We start from the raw sequence: 22,549 nt of genomic DNA, 5'->3' as shown, positions 1-22,549 counted from the left end.
TTTACATGGGTTCTAGGGATGGAATTCAGGACTTTGTAAGTGCTTCAGTGACTGAGCCACTCCCATCAGTACCCCCCCCACAGGATTGTTAAGCTTAGATGCCAGAGCTACTCAGCAGCCCCCCCCCCCCCGACATCTCTATGCTTAAGTCTCACTTCTGCCTCAGTCCTTTCAAAGGCCAATTCATCACTCTGCTGTGAGACTCCCTTTCGGTGGACAGCAGCGTCACCCACTTCCCCTGGAAGCCTAGCCAGCTTCTTGGGTGCACCTTGGAAATTCTCAAGGCTCCTCTCATAGCTAACCACATCCCCATACTCCCTCCCCCTGCTGCTGCCCTCAGCTAGGCATCTCGCTCTGCCTGGCACCTCCACACCTCCTCTCTTGACCTACTCCAACCCACTCTGTCCTTCAACAAGAACAGTCTTTCAAAAAATGCAGATCTGAGTATTGACTTCCTGCTTAAACACCTCCCGTGTTCTTTACTGGCTCAGGGCACAAATATGCTACATCCCTGTCGAGACTCAGGGTGTGCCCAGCATGTTCTAAGCAGCCATGTGCATTTCTGCACCTCTTTCTTTATTCAAGACAGGTTCGGTTATTATCTTTATTTTGCAGATGGACAGAATCAACACCCACAGCCCAAAGTCTCCTCTATTTTGGTCCCAGCCTCATTATTCTCCAAGGACATTGGCTCATCACATCTGTGAGACCTCATCCCTGGGACACACCCGCCGTCATGCTTGCTATATGTAATTTCAGTGCATATTATCAGCATTGTTTACCTGTCTGCCTGTGTTTCTCAGTGACTATGTCCCAAGGCCATTTGTCTCTATATCCCGGCACCCAGCACAGGGATTGGCACACAGGGAGATGCTAGCAACAGTATGGCAAGTGACTGAGAGACTGTGAAAGAGAAAGAGTTGCAGGAGAACCCACAATCGCTTTGGGTAGTCAGGAAAGGGTTCTAGGACAAAGGTCCTTTAAAGAAAGCCCAGACGAGAGGAATGGGCAGCAGGTGGCAAGGTGACTGCTGTGAGCAGGGGCCTGGGGAGCCAAGGTGGGCAGAGCCTTATTAGAAGGACGGGTAAGTGCGGGGCAGGACAAGGGTGAATACTGGGGAAAACAAGGAGGCTTCTTGGTCAGAAGCCAAGCTGAATGTGGGATGCCTGGCTTATGCCCGCCACTGCAGTAAGGCAGCAGCAGGGCAGTCGGTGGGCACTGACAGCGGAGACAGAGTTGCTGTGAGGAGACACGCTCATCCTTCCACCCGCCGAGCTCTATTTTCTTCTTTGGAAGCCTGGCCTACTGCCCTTGGGATCTACCTGGCCCATGGCCTTTAGAAGGGAATTCCAGTATCTGGGTATATGTCTCCCAAACATAACTCAGAGTGGACACCGGACTTAAGAGCAAACTCCTGGGTCCAGCTGAACCAACCCATCCATCCGCCTTCTTCTGAGGCCTATGCCAAGTGCTGGAGAAAGAATGGCAGATACAGCAGAAAGACGTCGCCACTGTGCTTCCCCAAGAAAGCAGGCATCTCCTTGCTGCTTCCTTCCTCATAAGGCCCCACGTGGATGGCCTGGGGACACTCAGTTACTCCTGTAGGGGGTTAGGGAGAAGCTCACTGACCCTGAAATCTGAGCTCCTAGCACAGCAGCCATGGCCAGAGCTTGGAGGGCTCCCCATCTATGAGCTGTCATCTCTGAGTGTGCACGCAATCGCAGGTGCCTTGGCAGCTTAGTTACAAGGACAGAAGCCGGGGTGAGGACAGCCTTCCTGTCCTTTACTGCCAATGGCCACCACGAGTGAACTCAGTAACACTTATCTGAGCCCAGCCTGAGATATGGATGGTATGGTCATAAAGCCAGGCACAGGCCAGGTCCAGGTTGGAATCTTGGCTCCTCTATGCCTCAGCTGTCTGACTCTGGGCAACTCACTCACCTGTCTTGAGTCCTGCTTCCTAGACTGTAAGACAACACAGTACCATTTCACCAGGCCATGGGGAATCAACTGAGAGGATGATGCCCAGTGACCGGTCAGTGCTGACCTATTTTTGTTAGAGACCGGATATTGTGACCGTTGTTACTAAGGTCAGTGTCTGTTTCTGGGGCATGGGGACATTTGCCTGAGCACTTAGCAGAGCCTTCTGAAGCATTTCCGGGGGTGACCACCAGAGGGCTGTAGTGAGTCTGTGGGCCTGGCCCAACACCTAGGGGGTATGCTCCCAAGTTGAACTTTGCTGTTGACCTCTCTGGCTATTCCAGGAAAGTCTACATTCTTCCTAGCCCTAGCTGGGACCCAGAACAAGACAAACACTGACAGGGAGACTGGGGCCACACGGTGGGGTGGTGCGCGTTGTCTCACCTCATACTCCTGGGAGAACTTGAGCCCATCGTTGGCTTTGAGTCGCTCGATATTGTCTGCCAGGTCGGTGATGGGAATGGGAGGGTGGTCTCGCATACCTGGGGGAGGTAAAGCGCACATACACACGGAATCAGCGTGAGTTCTAAACAGGGTGGCAGACACAGCCCAAGGCATGTATGTGAACATGTGTGATCATGGAGTACTTGGCACTGGTGGCATGGAGAGACATCAGCGCATGCGGCGACAGGGATGGCAGAACACAGTGGTTGGGGAAGCCAGAGAGGGAGGTGTGTGTACTGTGAGCACACAGGCATGTTCAGGTGATCTGGTGCTGCATGGGGACAACAGGGCTCTCTGCCTGGCAGGGCAGGGAAGTCGCAACAGTAGACACCTGTTTCAGACAGACCCCTGCCCCTCATCGATGCCAGTCACCCTGGGAGATCTGGTGACCCTGTCATCCCAGGCACCAAGTGCGTGGACAGAATGGTCATGGAGTACAAAGACAATGGCAGAGTGACACAGAAGAAGAGAGAGAAGCAGGGACCAGGGGGAAGGTGTGAAGACAGAGGCAAGGGAACAGGACGCAGGGGCACCAGATGGTGTCAGACCAGAAGTGGCAGGGACAGGGAGACAGGGTGGGACAGAGGACACTGGAGGAAGCAAGGTGGGCAGGAGAGGGGAGGGCGAGACTCGAGACAGTTAGGAGAAGAGGAAACAGAGGACGGGGGAGGGAGGGAGGGAGGGAGGGAGGGAGGGAGGGAGGGAGGGAGGGAGGGAGGGAGGGAGAGTGGAGACAGACACAGAAGCCAAGTGTCCCCAGACATGGAAACTTTGAAAACTAACTTGAGATATTCGGGCAGCTGGGGGCACTGGAACCTGCAGAGAAACAATGGGGAGAGAGCAGAGCTCAGTGACCCTCTCTGGTCACCCGGTTCTGCAGGGAGGCAGGTGAAGGGCAAGAGGAAGGGACATAGATGGGGCAGTAAGAGACCAGGAAGTATGGGGTAGGTCCCACTACAAGCTCCCTTGTCTCCCCATGACGCAGATGTCCCACCTCCAGGGGTGAGTGCTTCCAAACACCACAGTCTGGTCTGAGTGACCTCTGGGGGCTCTATGAGCAGACACTCAGTTCTACCCAGTCCTCAGCCCCTCACATCTGACCGTGGTACTTTCAGATGGTCTCCACACTGGAAATGGAAAACCTCTTCTACTCTCACTCCCTTCTCTTCTTGAGGTTGTCATGAAGCCATGGTATCCTTCACACTCTGACATCTGAATGGGCTCTGAATGTCACCTTTGCTGTTCTTCAAGCCACAGAAAAACCTCTGCTGGGTATTCTGCTGGAAATGTGGCTGGCTGGGTCCCACAACCTAAGACCTCCCCAAACAAAGCTACTGGCCCTGCCTCCTCATTACCCTAGCACCTGAGACAGGGCCCCTTCCTGCCAGGCACCTCTGCACGCATCCTCTCCTAACACTACGCCAGCCTGCCTCCGTGGGTCCCTTTCCCTTTCTACTTGTCCTGGGAGTCTGTCCACTCTGGGCTAGGAGCACGGCACGATCCTGGGCACCACTTACACTGGTGGCTTCAGTGCTGAGGTCAGCACAAAGGTCCAGATCCACAAGCCTACTGCCACTTGGACAGCCTCCGTGGCAGCAGCCATAGCACCACCGCTGCGCCTGCGTGGGCTCAAGCTGAAACCCTTCTGCCTCAGCTACCCTCAGCTTGAGCCTCCGTCCCCCTGACACTCTGCTATTGCTAAAGTGCCCTGCTCCAATTTCTTCCCCATCAGCTCACTCTCCACACAAGCGGTCACAGGCATTTCTCCAGCAGCCCTGCTGCTCCCCAAATGAAGACCTTCAACAACTCCTGGGCCCCTTAGGATGAGTGTAAGCATAGCTAGTCGAGGAGACCTCTGCCTAGTCCCAGTTTCCCCTTGGTAGAACACTCCAAGGCTGCAGAAAGACTAAGGGTTTCCACTCGATGTACACACTGCTTCCACTTAGGGCCACCTCCATGGCCTGGATGTGGCCTACGAGGTTTGGCACCCCAAGAGCCGTCTTCTCTGCTCTCTACCACGCCACTCTGGTGCTTGCATTCCCTACATATTCAGTCACCAATTACAACAGCTTGCAACAGGGCATACGCTTTCAAGACACGTGTCTGTGGAACCCAGTCACCATGTTGTGAGGAAGCCCAGGCTACACAAAGAGGCTAGCTCATCAACTACCCACCACCTGAGCAACCCCCCCCGCCCCGGGGTTGGCAAACGTTCACTACAAAAGGGCAGAAAACAAGAATTTTAGGCCTGCTTTCAGACACCCAGGATCTGTTCCACTTTCTATCTGTAAATTGACTTCTGGAGTGCAAATGTCCCCAGAAATGAATGGCTGCAGTGGACTGTCCCCTGAAGACCTTATTTACAAAAGCAGGTGGTGGGTCCTATCTGGCTCCAGCCCCCCTTTAAATGATTCTAGATCCCAGCCTTCACGTCTTTCGGCTGAGGGCCCGGACATTCTACAGTAGGTACTGATCCTGCCAGGCCCTGCCTGACTTACTGACTCATAAAAATTCTGAGAGAATCCATAATTACTGTTGTTTTAAGCCTCCGAGTTTAGGGGTAATTTGATGTGCAGTGATAACTGGCTCCCGCATACACACACGCTCTGTGTGCACACATTAGCTCACTCATTTGTTCCATTGTGTGTTCACAGGCATCTGAGGACAATCCACTGCACGATAAATACGAGGATGGGGATGGACGAGACAGGTCCTGGAGCTATAGCTACAGAGACTGTCACTGAGGCAATTCCAGCTCTCTTTAAGAGACATCCTTTTTTTGTTTGTTTGTTTTTTCGAGACAGGTTTCTCTGCACTGTTCTGTAGGCTGTCCTGGTAAGAGACATCTTGATGGGAGCCGAGGCCTGAGGTCTCTGGGGTGTAGTGAAGGAGTGATATTCCAGATGAACAGAACAGTTGGAAGGCACAAGAGAGAGAGCTGGGCTGGAGCTGGGACACCACGTCCCTGCACAGTGAACCTAAAACAGCCTCCAAGAAGGGTCAGGTATAAGCCCCTCATCCACCAGGCTGTCAGCTGCAGCTACATAGGCTGTGTGTGTGTGTGTGAGGTATAAGCCCCTCATCTACCAGGCTGTCGGCTGCAGCTTCTCAGTTCTAACATAGGGGTGTATGTGTGTGAAGATGTGCGCATGCGTTTGTGTGCCTGCTCAAGGGAGCAGATACAGAGACTGGCCACCTATGCCAGAGATGTGGGCTCCAAGAGGCTCCTTCTAGTTCACATTCAGAGACTGGAGCCCCTTGTTGTCTCAGGAAGTCCCCTTGCCCCAGAGTGCCTGTCTACCTGTTGGCTACGGAAGCCTCACTCAGTAATGTCAATCCAAAGGGAACAAAGATTAAAAAAAAAGAAGAGAAGCAATGAGAAATCAGCCTGCACGGGGCCTTTTTGTGGAGAACCCTATGCCTGCAGGACAGAGCTGGAGGGCAGACCTACCTGGGGTCTGGTAGTTGAGCCTTCGCATCTCCACAGGGTCGGAAGAGTGGGCCAACAGGGAGTCCTTCAGCCCAATTGACTGCTCATCCTTTGACGATGGGGAGTGTGTTCTCTTCCTAAAGAAGCAAGGGGAGGCTAGTGAAAACCTGGGGTACAGGCAGCCCCGTGGCCACAGCTGTCTTGCCACTACCCCGCCTTATCCTGGGATCTTCGGGCACGAGCCAGGGGCAGAGCCGTGTCAACATGAGAGAACACAGGGCAGGGATGGGCTGGGAGACAGCAGGTGTGGAGTGGGCAGCAAGGGAGCGGTGCAGCAAGGGAGGAAAGTTACAGAGGCAGGCGGTTCCTCCAGACAGGAGGCAAGTCACCGCTGGCCAGGGCCACTGTCTTAAGACTACCTACCACAGCTGAGGCGTCAGAAGCCACCAGGAAAAAAACAAAACATGCAATGACACATAAAATACACAATGTACATACAAGGGACTGGCTCCCAGCTGCCTGGCTCTCAGGGTATCAGGGTCAATGCCCAAAACAACAGGGGAGGGGCAGAAAAGGCGTGTCCCTAGCCAGGCAGAGTCCTCTCATGGACCTCAACTTGCCCACCTAAAAGGACAGGGTCAGAGACAGACTACCCAGGAACCAGCTGCAGTTCCTGTACAGGAGTCTCTGGGAGAACTTGGAAGCACGCCTGCGCATGTGTGCATCAGGACACCTTTCCCTGCTGCTCGGCAGAGTGTAGAGAGGCGGTCTCTTGTAGGAATTAGGTTGGAGAAATGGGAGCCTAGGGAGGGTTCTGGAGAGCTCTGTGGACTCAGGGAAGCAGTGAGGGCTGCAGCGTGCACATGCCCCAGGGAGGAGCATCTGTGGAAGGGACTAACAGAAGCGAGACAGAGCCTGCCCCTCATGCCAATGAGGACTCATTCCCAACCAGCCAGCCTACTATGCTGGCCGGACAGCTTGCTGATTAAAGCCACAGGTTAAGAGGGTACTGGTCAGAGCTCCACCCCTCCCTGCAGGCCCAAGATGTGCACAGGGATAAGTAGAGGGGGAAGCGTGTAAAGAGAGAAGGAACGACGACTCCTACCTTTCTTGTTTACTAGGTCCCGAGAGACAGGCAAGCACAGAAGAAAGGAACGGTCACTGTTTCTGCAGAGCACTTAGCCCTCACATGACAAGGGAGCTGGGTACCTGGTAAGGTACCTGTGTGACAACCTCAGGGAGGGAGTTCACCTCTATGTGTACACACCACAGCCCAGGTGGGAACGGGAAGGAGCACGGGATCCAGACCAGGGCGGGGTGATGACAGGGCACAGGAGTTGGGCACCTCCATGAGGTGACTATCACACATGGACGGCACATGTTCTACCACCATCCATGTTCCAGTTGCTGGGGCTCAGCATAAACATAGCTGTAGGCACAGCACATGTCCAGTGGGGCATCCTGGGGGGGATGTTGGGACCAGGAGTCAAGAGAGGTTTCTCAAACACCAGAGACTAGAATCGACTGTGAGGGATGAAGGGACAGCGGCCAGGTGAGGAGGTTCTGGGCGGTAGGGGTGGGGCTGCTGGAGAGCAGGAGCCCAGGGACCAAGCAACAACATAATTCGGAATAATGATGTCAAGGGTGATGCTAAAGACACAATTAGCCAGGCCAGGCATTTCAACTGTCAAGCTCAAAGGTTGGGCTTAGGAAAAAAAAAACCCAAACAAACAAACAAAAAAAACACAAGTTTTTGTGGTACCAGGGATTGAACCCCAGGCTTTATATATGTGAAGGCAGGCACTCTACACTGAGTAATAGCTCCAGACCTTAAAAACAAAACAAAAAACATTTTTTTCTTCTGAGATTAGATCTAGCTAAGTTATCCAGATTAGTCCTGAATCCTGCTACATCAATCCCCTGAGTAGCTGGTATTTCAGGCCTGAACCACACAGGTCCAGTTCATCCAAAGACTTTATATCAGCTAACCAGGCGGTGGTGGTGCACACCTTAATCCCAACACTTGAGAGATAGGCAGATCTCTGTGAGTTTGAAACCAGCCTGGTCTACACACTGAGTTCTAGGGAAGTCAAGGCTACATAGAGTGACCCTGTCTCAAAACAAAAAACAAAAAAAGATTTTAAATTGGGGGTGGTCAAGTCAAATCCCTGGAAACAGCTTGGGAACTGGGAGGGCAGGATACCTCCAGGGACAGTGCTACAGCTACCCAGGAGAGCAAGTGTTAAGAGACAGCTATGGGTATAATCGATCTTTAATAAGCAGCTGCTATGCAAATACTCATGGGACATGGGCTACAACTCAGTCTGGACCTCTGTGGGCCTAAGCAGGAAAGGCGGCCAGGGAACCACCCAGGAATTAGCAGAAGAGAAGTGCTTACAGCAGGAGACCAGTGGCTACTGAAAGGAGACAGACACGCTCACATGCACAGACACAGACAGACAGATGGACACGACTGGGGACATATGAGGTTCACCTCAGTCCTTCTTCATAAAGGTGGGCCGCACAGAAGTGCACACACACAGAGCTGTTTCTATCCATCCTGGCTTCCCATGGCACCCAGGGGCCAGGCTGAGATGGCCAACTTAATACTACACCAGAGAGTGTCTGAGAGGCCAGCGGTAGGCTCTGTCCCCCAGATCCAGGTATAGCACTCACCTCTTGAACAGGAGGATAGCGATGACAATGAGTATGATGAGAATGACTGCCAGGACAGGGCCTGTCACCCACAGCATCTCAGGCTCCTCCTGCTGCTGGGCTGGTGTCACTTGGACGACAATCTCATCCGAGTAGGGGCTGGAGGCATAGCGCTTCTGTGGGTCAATAAAGCAACAGCACAGGCTGTGAGGACAGCATTAAACCCCACCCTCACTGGTCAACCCCGGAAAGATCGGGATACACTGGGCTCTAAACCCTGTAAAACTGACTTCCAGCAGGCCAGCAGCACTGGGTTACTCAAGCCAAGTTAGGCCTGGTCTTCTAGGGCCCGAGACCCAGTGTCATGGGAAACCTAGGATAGGTCTTGGTCCTCAGGGTTGTCCTAGTTCTAGGACGTTGGGGTCTCAGGGATAATGCGGACCTGGGGTCTCCCAAGGTCTGAGACTGGACTAGTGTTAGATTAAGGCCAGGGTCTCGGGGTCTCAGGGTTCGGAGAGTCATGTCAGCTCAGGCCAACCTGGTCCATGGGTTCCTTGAGGGAAGCGAGCACAAAGCACTGGTAACTCAGGTCTGGAGACAGGGGCCGGTTGTAGAAGCCCCGGTAATTCTTCTTGTCCCCGAGGGTGAAGGTGTCAGGGAGCACATCCACCTGAGCTGCCACATAGGGCTTGAGTCGCTCTGCTTGGCGCCGGCGCCTCCTCCGTTCCTCCCCGCCCTGCTCGATGGCCTCTAGAAGCTGGCAGGGCAGAGCACGGTCACACAAGGCCTGATAGCACACTGACCCTGACATGGGGGTTCCCTCTCCCTAAGGGACCCCTCGGGACCTGGCCAGGCCACGGCCCTTATAGGATACTGCCTGACATCACAGCGTGACCCTTCTGGTAGTCTACGAGGAAGGGCCTCATGAATAACCTCACCCTAACCAGAGATGCAGTTTCCACATGGGTTTCGAGGAGGAAACAGGAGATTTCATGTGTTCAAGAGAACTTAGGCTTAAGGTTCCCACCAGCCCTGCATGAGCTGCTCTATACCCCAGGCCTCTCTGAGGTCCACAGGGCTCAGGACACTCTTTCGTTTTTGTTTTTTTTTTTTGAGACAGGGTTTCTCTGTATGGCTTTGGAGGCTGTCCTGGAACACACTTCGTAGACCAGGCTAGCCTCCAACTCCCAGAGATCTACCTGCCTCTACCTCCTGGGATTAAAGGCGTGTGCCCGGCGGCTCAGGACACTCTTAGAGGTGCAGAGATGTCTCCACTGTCTCCTATACCATGGAATTCTTACCAAATGCCTCTGGGAAGTCTCTGTAAGCCCTCCTTGAGTTCAAAACACCCCCGCCCCATGGGGTGTCCCCTCAAGAGTCCCTCTCTCCAGAGAGTGGCCGACTGCCGACCACACAGGGCTGCCCTCAGTGTCGGTCCTTCCCTAGGCACCTACCTCATCCAGCTCCAGCTCCTCTGGGGTGTTCCACCTTGGTGTCAGCAAGTTCCCGCCCACACGGTCAATGGGCACCACCACGATGTAGAACCACCTGTGTGGACAGAGCAACAGTCAGAGCCTTCGCTGCCAGGAGCTATGGCCCTGCTCCATACCAGCCTCTGACCTCTTCTGCACACCTGACTAGCGAGGGCTCCTGGACTTGAGGCATGGAGAGGGAGAAGCGGCCATCCTCTATAAAGGCAGAGGCAGGCAGTGGCTTGTTCGGCAGGAGGTCTGGAGCGGTGCGGATAGACACCAGGTGCTGCAGGCCCCCAGCGCTACTGCCACGATTCATCAGCACAAAGGAGTACTCTGTGTTGGGCTGCAAGTCTGCAATCAGCTTCCTCATCGAGTGCCCGTCCACCTCCACACTCTGCCCATTGTACAGAATCTGTGGGGGGAAGAGAAGGGGCAGCTAGTGACTCTGGGTGACAACCCACCCTACGTCTACAGGGCACGGTGGCTGCACAGGGATCCGGTCTGACAGGCCCACGCCCGTGGGCACTGGGATGCTGTGACAGTGCAGAGCAGAGGCGGGTGTCCTGGGCCAGCAGTGGTCCTTACCCACCTTGAAGGGCACAGCTGACTTATAGGAGTCGGGGACTTCCCAACTGAGCAGCACAGATGTCTTCATTGCAGCCGCCACACGGAAGTTCTTGGCAAACACTGTGGAGGCATGAGGAGGGAGTCAGCTCTGCAGATAGCTGGGGTGGGGTGAACGGGCCAGAGACCGTGACAATGGCTAAAGCACAGAGGAGTGGGGAGAGAGGGAAAGAGTAGGGGACTAAAGGTGACAGCCAAGTACCCCGAGTCAACTTTACAAGGCATAGTCCAACTCCTGACCCGGGTTCTTCCACAGTGAGCACTGGACTGGCTGGGGGGTGCCACAGCAGTTGTGACCACATCTCCAAAAGAGCATGAGTAAAGCCTGAGCTCAGACACCAGATCAGAGTAGCCAGGGATCACTGGGTTGTGGTCACGAGAAGCATGCGGCTACATAGCAGGGCATGGTCTCTGGATGTAAGTAGGTTAGGCCCCACAAGATTAGTGCTACAAACCACAGTACAGTAAGCTGCACAGCCCAGAATGGTGACAGCAAAAAGAGATCAGTGGTTCAAGATCACAAGAGACTGGAAGGTCACGCAGCACAGGTCAGTAGGTCAAGGACAGCAGAGGTCAGGGTCACACACCCAAGAATGTGGTGCCTGTTCATTAGAGGTTAGCGATCAAGTGTCACACAGCAGAAGCTGGTGCATCAGTTGAGACAGGTCAGTGGGTCAAGGACAGCACAGGTCCCTAGGAGCAGTCACGCTTGGGCAGCCATTGCCATGACCGCAGCACACACCTTGCTCCATGGGCATGGTCCGGGACTGGATGCTGGGGCTGAGTGGGCCGGCGCCTTTGCTGGTATGTGCACGGACCTTGATGTCATAAGTGGTGTCTGGTTTGAGGCCAAACAGTGTAAGGTGCATATCATCAGTGACATTCTGCAGTTCATGCTGGCTGTTGATGTCACGGTAGACCACAGTATAGTTGGTGATGCGCCCGTTCCTCTCTGCCAGCACAGGTGGGTCCCAGGCCAGTTCCGTAGTAGATGTAGTCAGTCCTATCACTCGAAGGTTTTGAGGAAAGCCACTGGGCACATCCTCAGGGGTTGTGATTTCCTTCTCAAACTCTTCACCTGGGCCAGCCCGGTTCTTGGCAGCAAGCCGGAAGATGTAGGTAGCTCCTTTGTGCAGACCAGTGACTGTAAAATGCTGGTCATCCTTGCCAAAATCTATGGTGTTGGGCCGCGCCTCATCAGCCCGCCGGTATTGTAGACGGTAGCCCAGCAGCTCTCCGGGCAGCTCCTTGGGTGGGTGCCACTGCAGCAGCGCGGTGTGCATGGCTGTGGTGCTGACCATCATGGTGGGCCGGCCTGGGACTGAACAGCACGCACTGGGCTCTGGTGCTGCCCTCCCTGCTACCCACCCGGCTTTGTCCCTGACCCCTAACTCACCTGCCCCAGCTGTGGTAACCACTTTGGGCTTGCTTCGGGCGCCATCCCCCTTGGTGGTGTAGGCAGCAACAGTAATGGAGTAGGTGGTCTCAGGGGTGAGGCCACTGATGGTGGTTTCCTGAAGGAGAAGGGGGAAGGGCAGGTCCCATCACAATGTGCGAGAAGAGGCTTGACTATCAGTCACCTGCAGACTGTAGCCAAGGTTGCCCCCAGGTACACAGGACCACGGTCTTGGGAGGTGGAGCTATATAAATCCTTACTTGGCTGGAGGCAGGACAGCCAGGTGGGATGTGGGCTAGGAGCATGCCACCCACCCCAGAAGCCCCATGCCTGGGGCAGACAGCTCATTCTTCCTTTCAGAGAAGAACAAAGGGCCACACTGTTTCTTTCACTCCATTGTGCTGTGAGTGACACCTCCTGAGGTCCCCACACACGCACCAGGACAGAGCCTTGCACGCACCCAGCACCTTGCATGTCTCTTGGCACGCACATGCATAGACTACAGTCCCTCCTGAATTAGCAGGTGCAAGGCCACTTATAGACACTAATACAAACATAGGGGGAGGGGAGAGAGAGGGAGAGGAAGAGAGACAGAGAGAGAGCGCTCACAGGGTAGAGGAGACGGCCAAGGCACAACACTGTAAGTTGGATGGATCCCATCTAGTTCAGTGACTGTGACACCCAATCCCTCCTGAGACCACATTAAGAGTGGGAAAGACAGGACACAGAACTCCCCATTCCCAAGAACACATTCCCATTTCCACTGATGCCGAGAAGTCAGCCACTCCATTTCCTTCTGCCCTGGTGGATCCTACCCACACACCCCATCCAGCAAAGGCATCATTTCCGGACATGGGGAGAAATACCATAGGAGACCAAGCCACGCCACACAGAGAACAGGAAGGGAGAGAGGGTACCACCGTGGAGTAGGAATAGGGCTGTCATCACCAGCCCTGGTATCCCTCCAGCTCTAAGCCTCAGGTGGAGCCAACTGCAGATGCCAACAACCTTTGCAGGGTCCTGCCTGCCCAAGCTGGAGGGTCTTCCAGGACTTGGGCTCCCCAGTGCTTCTCCCAGCCTGGGCCTGAGCAGGTGATTTTTCACTCCAAGGATCAATAAGGCCTAATGATCAGGATTGGATTTAACTCCATTCCTGTCTGGCCAGAGCAGAGGCCAGGTCCTGGTCGATTGTGAACATTGGCCTCAAATTGCCGCTCGACAGGCGAGGAGTACGGATTAGAGGAAACGCCAATCACTGCTCAGCCTGATGCTCATGTCTACACGCCAATTTTCTCTGGATGTGGCTGGTGCCCTGTGGATCTTGGCAACACAGGCTGGGAGAGGGGGAGTGTCCCATGAGCCCAGCCTGACCCAGTCTTGCCCGTGCTTGCACACCTGTTACTTACATAGTCCTCGGACTCCTCTGGTCTCCACTGACCCACGGGAGAGGGAAAGAAAGGGAGACAAGATGGTGAAGGATTTTGACTTGGAGAGGACTTGGCCCATGGAGGACTGATAAGACAGCTCTGATGTGCCCACTGAGAGCCCAGGACCACTCCCCATTCACACACAAGTGTCTGCATCACCGAGCACCAGCTGTGTGTACCAGGCCTAACAAGGGCAGGGAGACATGGACCATGTCACATATGAAATAGGTTTGACACTAAGGGTACCTGAAGTCCTAACCTATGCACACTTGCTATAGCTGTTCAGCCTCATTTATTTTTCTCACTCTCATTATCTCAGCTGAAACAACAAAATTAAGAGTCACCGAAGCTAAGGTGACACTCTGAGGAATGTCACAGAACATAACTGCTGGCATTATGGCTAGAGTGGGCCAAGAGTCAGGCTTGTCAGCAAGATCATAAAGACTGCTGAGTAGCCGGCTCAGAGTCTGGACATTACCCCATAGCCACAAGGAGACCTCACACCCCGAGTTCCATTCTACAGGTGCCTGGGGTCAAAGTAGGAAAACTACCTTCATGGCTAGCAATGGTAAATTCTAATGCTGATGTATCTGGGTATGCTAGATGTAGGCAAATGGACTGAAGCCTCTAATCCAAGGACCCCGTGGTCCGAACTAGGGGTTGGCCAGTGAAGGACAGACCCTGCTTTGAGCCCTCCAGCCAGACCACCCTCATGTAGCTGGCCTGGCCTCTGTCCACTGGCCTGGTGCTGGAGTGGCCGAGCACCTGCTGCTGTGGTAAGCTCAGTCACAGTCTTTGAGACAGAATATGGAAAAGGCTGGAAAGACTCCCTAAAGACCACGTTTACTTTGCAGAGTGAGCAGGGACTAACTCTATTTAGGCTGCCTCATTTGAGAGGAGACCTGGGCTTCCCAAGCCAGGCCCTAGTGTGGAGTTATCACATGTGGCCTCTCCTATGTCAGGCGGTGAAAAGGGAGAAGACAGCAGGGTGGAGCAGCATGGAGAGGGGTGGGCAGGACAAGGACGAGGCTGGAGGAGTAGGGAGATGAGGAGAACGAAGAAAAACCACAACAGTGGGAGGAAAAGCATGAAAAAGGAACGAAAGGAAGCGGAGAGTCTCATAGGGAGGGAGCACGGGGGGGGGGGCAGGCTAGCCTACACACTCAAAGTGGGGATACCCATCACGTGTTTCCTTCTGATCCTACTGGGGCCCTGGGCTGCACAGATGGTTTTATTAGGTGGAGAAGGGCAGACTAGGATGTCCTTGACAAGAGTCACACAGGGGACAGCGAGGCCCTGGGGCCAGGCTGGGTAAGTGCTCCAGATGGTCTCCCACTGGCCCAAAGCAGGATGACCCAGTCTCAGGGGGCATGGGGCTACAAGGGCGGGCCTTGTCTACCAGGGCCTCCCCGAAGTCTGCTTGAGTATATTACACATAAAGGACACAAATATGGTGACCATGTCCCTGATCTTACTGCCTACCCCCCTCCAAACTGCTGGGGATCAGTAAAGTATATGAAGAGGCTTTCCTGGGACCCCAGTGGCTGCAGCTGTGGCGCCAGACTACTAGGATGGGAGGGGCAGGATCGAGTCATTCTCTGGATGTTTCTGGGCGGGTGTGTCTGCTGAGACTTTGTAAGGAGCCCTCAACCTGCCCCAGGAATGCAGGCTGGTGAACACACCCACTGCCACCACCCCTGGGTCCCCTCAGCACAGGCAGGTTGGGAGAAGAAAGAGGGCACCCTCTAGGCAGAGAAGAATTTTGGCTGAGAGGGTAGAGCCCAGCCAAAAGCATGAAGGTTGTTTGTCTGTGTGGGAGCCCATCCCTCAGCACAGCCTGCAGAATATGGGGTTCACGCTGGGAGGGAAGGGAATCTAAGCTCTTCCCATGGGGACTTAGTGCTGGCCTGAGAATCCTCAGGATCTGCTTCTGGATAGGGAGACCCTGAGGGCAGATAAGACAGGCTTGATTAGTCCTTTCCCTGTGTAGAGAGACTTGGCCTCCTAGCCAAGTCCCTGTCATCCACTTGCTGGCTCATTTTGGCTATATGTATGTATAACCAACCTCAAAACACTTCATGATCCTAACAGCAAGTCAGGGGTCAGAATATTGAGGGACCTCACTGTAAGTTGGGGGGCAAATCCCCCAAGAAGACAGAAGCTTACAAGAGGAAAGGGCTGGCTGGCAGGCTCAGACTTGGAGATAAACATCAGGGTTCAATCACTCAGGTGATTATTTGCACAGCTTTGGCTCAGTCTCTCGCTTGAGGCCAAAGAGGATAGAGAAGCCTTGGAGTCCCTGTCTGTCTCTGGCTGTGTGTCACAGGGAATACTGAGACCAGCCCTGCCAGGGACAACAGCACAGCTCAAAGCCACAGCAAATGTGCTTCCTGGGAACCACAAGGCTGAGGCCAGGACAGTGTGCAAGGAGCCTGGGGGCATTGTAGGCAGCCCTTGAACATGGGTGACTAAGACTGCTACCAGGGCGGAGGGGGTGGCAGAGCCTAGGTTGACAACTTGAGCAATCCTAACACACAAAAGAAGTATCCTTGGAACCTGGGCCTCACCTGATCTCAATACCTCCCTATCTGACAGACTAAGGCAGCTCCAATATGACCATAAAACGCATAAACACCTCCAAGGGCAGGAAGGGGAGGGAATAAGTCTGGGTTCTGGGGAGTAATGTGACACACTGATCACTGCTTACCCTGCCACCCAGCACTATCAGTGACATACCTGAGCCTCAGCCAGCATGACATCCTGGATGATGGGTTGGCCTCGGGGTTCACCATTCTCCAACCGCACATAGGTGACCTGGTAGCCACGAATCTGTCCGTGCTGCTTGTTGGGGACAGGCAGCTTCCAGGAGACATGTACAGCAGTAGAGTTCAGAGGCTCAACCTCCACCTTCCGTGGTGGTCCGCTGGGCACTGGAGGCCAGGTAGAGAGGGAAGTCAGACACGGGAACTGAGCCTGGCTTAGGGTATGTACAATTAACTTCATGGCTGTGACTCTGCACCCAACCCCCTGGGAAAGGCTCCAATGTTGTTTCTTTGGCTAACTGATCTGATGAGAAAACCCTTTGCCTGACCTGGGTCATCTGGTAGGGGAAAGGAGATGTGGCAAACAGCCAGAGGTGAGATACCATGCCTTCAACTACCCAGGCTCACACCATCTGTCACAGATTTCATCAATATTCAGCCAAAGCCCATTGGCTCTACTAGTCTTCTGCACGCATCTTCCTAATCCTGACTCTCAGATTGGGTGGGGCTGCTTCTTCTGCCACAGCCCTTTAAGGTTCTTAAGGTTATCTTGGAGATGGCCCAGAAGCCAGGACCCGGACATGAGCTACCCCACCAATTACATGTCCCTGGAGTCTAGACCATTAAGCTAAGTTTAGGAAATGAGTCTGTCAGGTCCCTCCCACCCCTCATGACGACGCTACCCAGTGCAGCCTACCGTCCTCATCGGTGCGCACCAGCACCGGGCTGCTCTCGGGGCCAGGGCCCACATCTGTGTGTGCCCGCACCCACACCCGGTACTCCGTCCACTTCTCCAGGCCCAACAGGTCCCAGCTGGAGTGCTCACGGCTGATGCCATCCACCACATGCCGCTTACGGTCCTCGCCGTCCACTGCCTCATAGGCCACCGAGTATTGGGTGATAATGCCGTTGCGGCTGTCAGCTGGCGGTGGCACCCAACTTACCCGGACCGTGGTGGAGCCCGTGCTCACACATGTCACCTTCTGGGGAGGGGCGGATGGGGCTGGGGAAGACAAATGGGGGGAAAGCAGGCAAATGGAGGGTGGGGATCACAGGCACAGTGACCAAGTTACAAGGGACCGGAGATTCACCCAGCTATCCTGTGGCCCTCTAGGCATACTGCTGCTGAGATAGCCTGACTCCTTCTGAACTAGCTTTTTACTCTTAAACATAGGCGTGTGAACGTGTATACACACACACACACACACACACACACACACACACACACTAACACGGTATGTGAAGTGTCTCACATGCACATATGGAGTTCTAACGGCATCCCTCCTATGCATATGCCGTCTCACACAAACATGGTATCTCGTGTGTGTGTGTGTGTGTGTGTGTGTGTGTGTGTGTGTGTGTGTGTGTGTGAACTTAATACAATCCTTCTGGGGATAAGTAACGCAGACTACCTTAACCTGTGTCTATTTGGTCAGGGTCTCTGAGCTTAGGTTCATAAAACACTGAAACGAGACAAGAGGATGGCTAGTAAGTAGCCTCTGAGATCTGGATTCCTTAAGAGTCAGAAGGCAAGTGTGTACTCCCTTTCGGCCTGTGACTTTTCTAGACACCACTACAAATACAGGAGCTTCCTGTCACCTCACATTTGCCACTCCCTGCCCAGGTTAACTTCAACAGTCCTCCATTCACTGACAACACAGCCCAGCTCTCCAGGGGTTTGGTTTGGTTTTCCTTGCCCAGCATGGCCTATGCTGAGCGTACCACTAGTGCTGGGAATGGTCCTACCTCCAAATCTGTGGCCTTCTACCTCCCCAGCAGACCCACCTCTTGCCCCAGTTAAGTCACCCAGCCCCTACTAGCATTCTACTCCTCATCCCTGAGGACCTCCATCCTCACAGCCTTTAGCTTTGACTTAAGGTGCACCGTGTCCTCACAGTAGCCTAAACTCACTTCATCTGCCTTCTTATGTTTTTTTGGAGACAGGGTTTCTCTGTGTAGGTCTGTAGACCAGGCTGGCCTGGAACTCATCTGTCTTTTTATGTGTGTGTGGTATACATATATTTGAACATGTGGGTACATGCACCTGTACACACACATGTGAAAGCCAGAGGATGATGTCAGGTATCCTACTTTATCCTACACAACCTAATGCCCTTGAAACAGGGTCTCTCACTGAGCCCGAAGCTAGCCTGGCAGTCAGCAAGCCCCAGGAATTCCCGTCTCAGCCTCCCAATAAACAGCGTTAGTGCTGAAGGGATGCATGTGCCAGACCCAACTCTTTGTATGGGCGATGAGGATTTGAACTCAAGTCCTCATGATTATGCAGCAAGCTCTCTTACAGCCTGAGGCATCTCCCCAGCCCCTCATTTTTCTGTCACTAACTGAACCATATTAGGTAATAAGTAAGGTGGCACCGATGCAATCAGGAGCTACGTGGCCAGGGGTGCGCCCCCTTCTTTGGGTCACCTGCTCAAGTCTATTCTATCTTGCTCTCTCGGCCACTTTACAGATAATGCAACCAACCTGCAGTTCCCAAACCTCCAGCTCCTTTTGCTTACAGGCACATAAGCTTTCAGCTGGCCTTCCTACCGTAGCTCCCTCTGTTTCCAGCTACCTGCCCCCCTCTTTCTGTACACGCTCAAGAGTGGAGTCCAAGGTCAAGCTCCCTCACCACTCTGCCCTCCTCTTTCTACCTCCAGAGGACTTTACCAGCTGCCCCTCTCCTTCCACACTTCCTGCTTTGTGCCCCTCCCCCCTCTCATTTTTTCGAGACAGGGCTTCTCTGTGTAGCCCTGGCTGTCCTGGAACTCAGAGATCCACCTGCCTCTGACTCCCGAGTGTTGGGATTACAGAGACGTGCACCACCACCAACTGGCTGGTCCCAACTCTCAAAACAGCACTAGGTGCACTTCAAGAGTTCCCGCCTTCAAAGCAAAGCCTGTCGTCAAAGCCGCAGGCTCTCCAGTTACCACAGTCCCTTACAGCTAGCTTTTAATGACATCCAAGCATGCTGGCTTACTTCCTCCCCTCCCACAACCTCTCTAGGACACCACACACACCCTCCAGGTCCGCTTTCCCAACTACACCCAATTCCCTCGGGACAGCAGCAGCCTCAGGCCACCTTTGTGGTCTCCTTTATCCTCCTCCCTGCCCCTAGATTCCATTCCATTTCCGGGCTTCTCAGGTCTGCTTCCCCCAGCCCTGCCAGCACAATTGTACACTTGACAGACACTTGAACCTGGTGTCTGAAATCAGGTGTACTAGTTCGCACCTGCTTCCGTCCATTTCCTGTCCTGGGGCAGTGTGCCTTTTCAGAGTCTCCTACCAGAAACAAGACAAACCTCCATGTGCCTATCCCACTGCTCCCATCACCAAGTCCTGGCCAGGCAGAGTCCTAGATAACTCAAAAACTCACGATTACCATTTGAGCCCACCCTCTAAACTTTACCCACTCCACTGAAAAGGCTTCTAAGTGATCTCATGGGCCACCTGTTCATTTTCAAGGAGCAGGCAGAGCTATCCTTGTTCTTCAACCCTGACTGCTAGAGCTTGGGTGGCTGCTCTGGGAACAGCGGTTGGCAGAGTCCCTGCCGTGGGCCCCCATATTCCCTGTTCCTTTTGCCTAGTTAGCTTCCATCAACCTAGGAGAAGCGTCACACCTCCAAGCCAACTCTCTGACCTCTCACCAATGGTGTTTACTGCACTGCGACGCCTCCACCCTCCCATCCCAGCTCACCTAACACAAATATAATTAGAAGTTCATCTGGGTAATTACAGGCACACTGAATGTCTCAGTCTACTGTAGGGTCCAATGGACAGAGGGCTTGTCTTCTGGCCATGCTGCCAGACTGGTAGCATGTTTGGTCTGGCCCCCAGAAGAACACAGCAGATGCCTCTAGAATGAACTTATGAATACAAAGTCAGGGACCTCTACACACACAGTCCCATGTCATAAGGACTTTATGGACACTGCTGTGCTTATGGTTTCTGTTACACAATGTCAACCAGCAAAGTCACACCATGATCATCTTTTCAAACAGGCAACCTTGCAGATAGTGACACACTGATCACAGATGGGCCATCTAGTATCACACCAAGCCACATGCACACTTCCACAATCTGTCATCTTCCTCTGGAGAGCTAGAAAGCTACAGAATCAGACGCACAGTCACCCGGGTCACACCCAGGACACACTGACACACTCAGGTGCTGTAAGCCAGGTGTTCCCACAATCTCACAGTGGTTCTACATACAGTCGTGTTGTAACATAAGTGGTCCCACAGGCAGATGTGGGGACACTCACACCCTGTCACACAGTCACATTCTCATGGACCTGTCCCTGAGTGCAGAGGCCTCAGAGAGATTACACAGCTCCCAAGGAATGGTCACGGTTGGGTATGAGGAAGGGGGTGTGGTGATGAGGTGTAGGGCTACAGGGAGGGAAGTGAGGCACCTCGGCAGGCTTGCAACATGGCAGGCCTACGAGTCAGTGGTATGATCTAGGTATGGAAGGAGGGGGACAGAGGATAAAGATGAGTCACAGACACAGAACTTACCTGTGTGGGGTATAGGGGTCACAGGGATAAGAAAGGGTCAGATGGCTGGGCAGGGAGCAGAGAAGGCAACCGCTGCCTGGATACAGACTAGCAGGACACTTACCTGTCCCTTTCTTGGGGTTCAGACTCAAGAGCCCAGCCTGGAGTCCAATAAAGGACTCAGCAGACCTGACCACCCACCTGCTCAAAGGGGAAGGGTATATGTCTGTGTGTGTCCCAGCCCAGATATGACAGATGTGTCCCAGCCCAGATGTGACAGGTGTGGCCTAAGCAGGCACTTACTGGACTGTGCTGTACGGGCCTCTATGGTGGGAGTGAAGACTCCCACCCCCAGATCTGAGCGGGCAGCCAGCTGGAAGTGGTACACTGTGTCAGGCTTCAGGTCCTCCAGCGTGTAGGAAGAGGTGGGGTCGAAGGTCACCTTGTGCTGGAAGAGTAGAGAGCACTTACTGACTGCCCAGATCTCAAAGGCCACTCAGAGGTCATTCCCTGCAAGCAGCTGGCAGAGGATTCACTATGGTTCTGTGACAGGCCCCACCCCACCCAGTCACACAAGCCTCACAAGAAATGCACCGCTTGACTCATACCACAGCCACCGCAAAGATCACAAAGACTAGCAGGAATCTATGGCCCCTGGGGAAACATCAGGGCTAGGACAATAGCACATAGGCCACAAACTCAAGAGACCAAAGGCAGATCCTAGAAACGTTGCCTCCAGCACAGGAGTGGTGCGGACTTCAGAAGCACACAGGCTGTAAGAGCCACGAAGGTGAGGGAGAGACCCAGGAGCTGTACCCTGTCTAGATGTGCCCGTCACAGACCACGAGGAACTGGAGGACAGCCTCCTTCCACCCTTCCCAGCCTCATGGCTCACCTGCTGGCCTTCATCCTCTGCTGCCCAGTACACTAGTTCATACTTGGTGATCCGCTCCTGCGGGGGCAGCAGCCATGAGAGCTGGATCCTGGTGTCTGACTCAGCTTCTGCCTGGAAGTCTGCAGGCTGTGCAGGCACTGCAATGCCCACCCCAGGCACCGTCAGCTTCATGACATCCCCAAGGGCCCAGTGAGAGGGTGTCAAGCTCTCACTTCCCTGTCCTGAATCCCCCGTGCCCACACATCTGTAGAGTATGGTACCCTTGCCCTCCCCAAGCTACAAATTTCATAGCCCGAAGAAACAGGAATGACCCTTCCCAAGCCTTTGCTGTCAGCTGTCTAGCCAGAACGAACACCCTCACCTACCTCCCTGCTGTGTCTTGACCTGGATGGTAGGGCTGGGCGGACCATCGCCCACAGCGGTGAAGGCAAGGACACGAAGGCTGTAGGTGATGCCAGGTAGCAGGCTGCCCACAGTGGTAAGGAGTCCTGCATCTGTGTTGTGCTTGTGCCAGGCGCTCAAGGGGCGCCGAGAGTCTGGAGTGTAATAGACACGGTATCCCCGTACCAGGCCATTGGGCTCTTCAGGGGGCTCCCACTGCACCAGCATGGTGCTGGCGCTCAGCATTCGGGCCTGCACACGGCGTGGAGGGCTGGAGGGTGCCTGTTCACCCGTGCGTGCACGAACCGCTTCACTGGGTGGTCCTCGTCCGATGCTGTTAACAGCCAACACACGAAAGGCGTATTCTGAGAAAGGGCTCAGGCCACCAATGCTGTATCGGGTGGTAGCCACACCATCCACCTCCTGGAAGGGGCCGTCTGTGCCAGCTGCACGGTACTGGATACCATAGTAAGACACAGGCTCTGCATTTCCAGAGTCCCATGTCAGGGTAACACTGGTGGCGGTTGTCTCTGTCACCACTAGATCAATCGGAGGCTTTGGGAGAGCTGAGGAGAAAAAGTTGT

The 22,549-nt window shown here is 54.0% G+C and overlaps 1 protein-coding gene across 19 annotated transcripts in view; it reads right to left on the bottom strand.

Annotated features, from left to right (window-relative positions):
- Ptprf (protein tyrosine phosphatase receptor type F) overlaps positions 1-22,549 on the bottom strand; it is an 84,070-nt gene that overhangs the window by 6,555 nt on the left and 54,966 nt on the right. For 4 of the 19 annotated variants that reach the window (XM_040756809.1, XM_040756810.1, XM_040756811.1 and 1 more), the window contains 16 exons: positions 21,950-22,531; positions 21,585-21,721; positions 20,993-21,137; positions 16,891-17,196; positions 16,168-16,361; positions 13,411-13,437; positions 12,005-12,122; positions 11,351-11,929; positions 10,574-10,671; positions 10,143-10,396; positions 9,964-10,057; positions 9,048-9,266; positions 8,531-8,685; positions 5,876-5,991; positions 3,208-3,240; positions 2,365-2,462 (listed from right to left, as the gene is read on the bottom strand). In XM_040756809.1, the coding sequence (XP_040612743.1) occupies positions 2,365-2,462; positions 3,208-3,240; positions 5,876-5,991; positions 8,531-8,685; positions 9,048-9,266; positions 9,964-10,057; positions 10,143-10,396; positions 10,574-10,671; positions 11,351-11,929; positions 12,005-12,122; positions 13,411-13,437; positions 16,168-16,361; positions 16,891-17,196; positions 20,993-21,137; positions 21,585-21,721; positions 21,950-22,531 (3,155 nt within the window). The remainder of the gene's footprint in view (positions 1-2,364; positions 2,463-3,207; positions 3,241-5,875; positions 5,992-8,530; positions 8,686-9,047; positions 9,267-9,963; positions 10,058-10,142; positions 10,397-10,573; positions 10,672-11,350; positions 11,930-12,004; positions 12,123-13,410; positions 13,438-16,167; positions 16,362-16,890; positions 17,197-20,992; positions 21,138-21,584; positions 21,722-21,949; positions 22,532-22,549) is intronic. The other 15 variants (XM_040756814.1, XM_040756827.1, XM_040756816.1 and 12 more) reach the window with 9 other exon arrangements.

The sequence above is a fragment of the Mesocricetus auratus genome, unplaced genomic scaffold (assembly GCF_017639785.1).
Source record: "Mesocricetus auratus isolate SY011 unplaced genomic scaffold, BCM_Maur_2.0 Super-Scaffold_100014, whole genome shotgun sequence".
Lineage (NCBI taxonomy): Eukaryota > Metazoa > Chordata > Mammalia > Rodentia > Cricetidae > Mesocricetus > Mesocricetus auratus.
The sequence above is the reverse complement of the archived record's forward strand: the minus strand, read 5'-3'. Positions and strand labels throughout refer to the sequence as shown.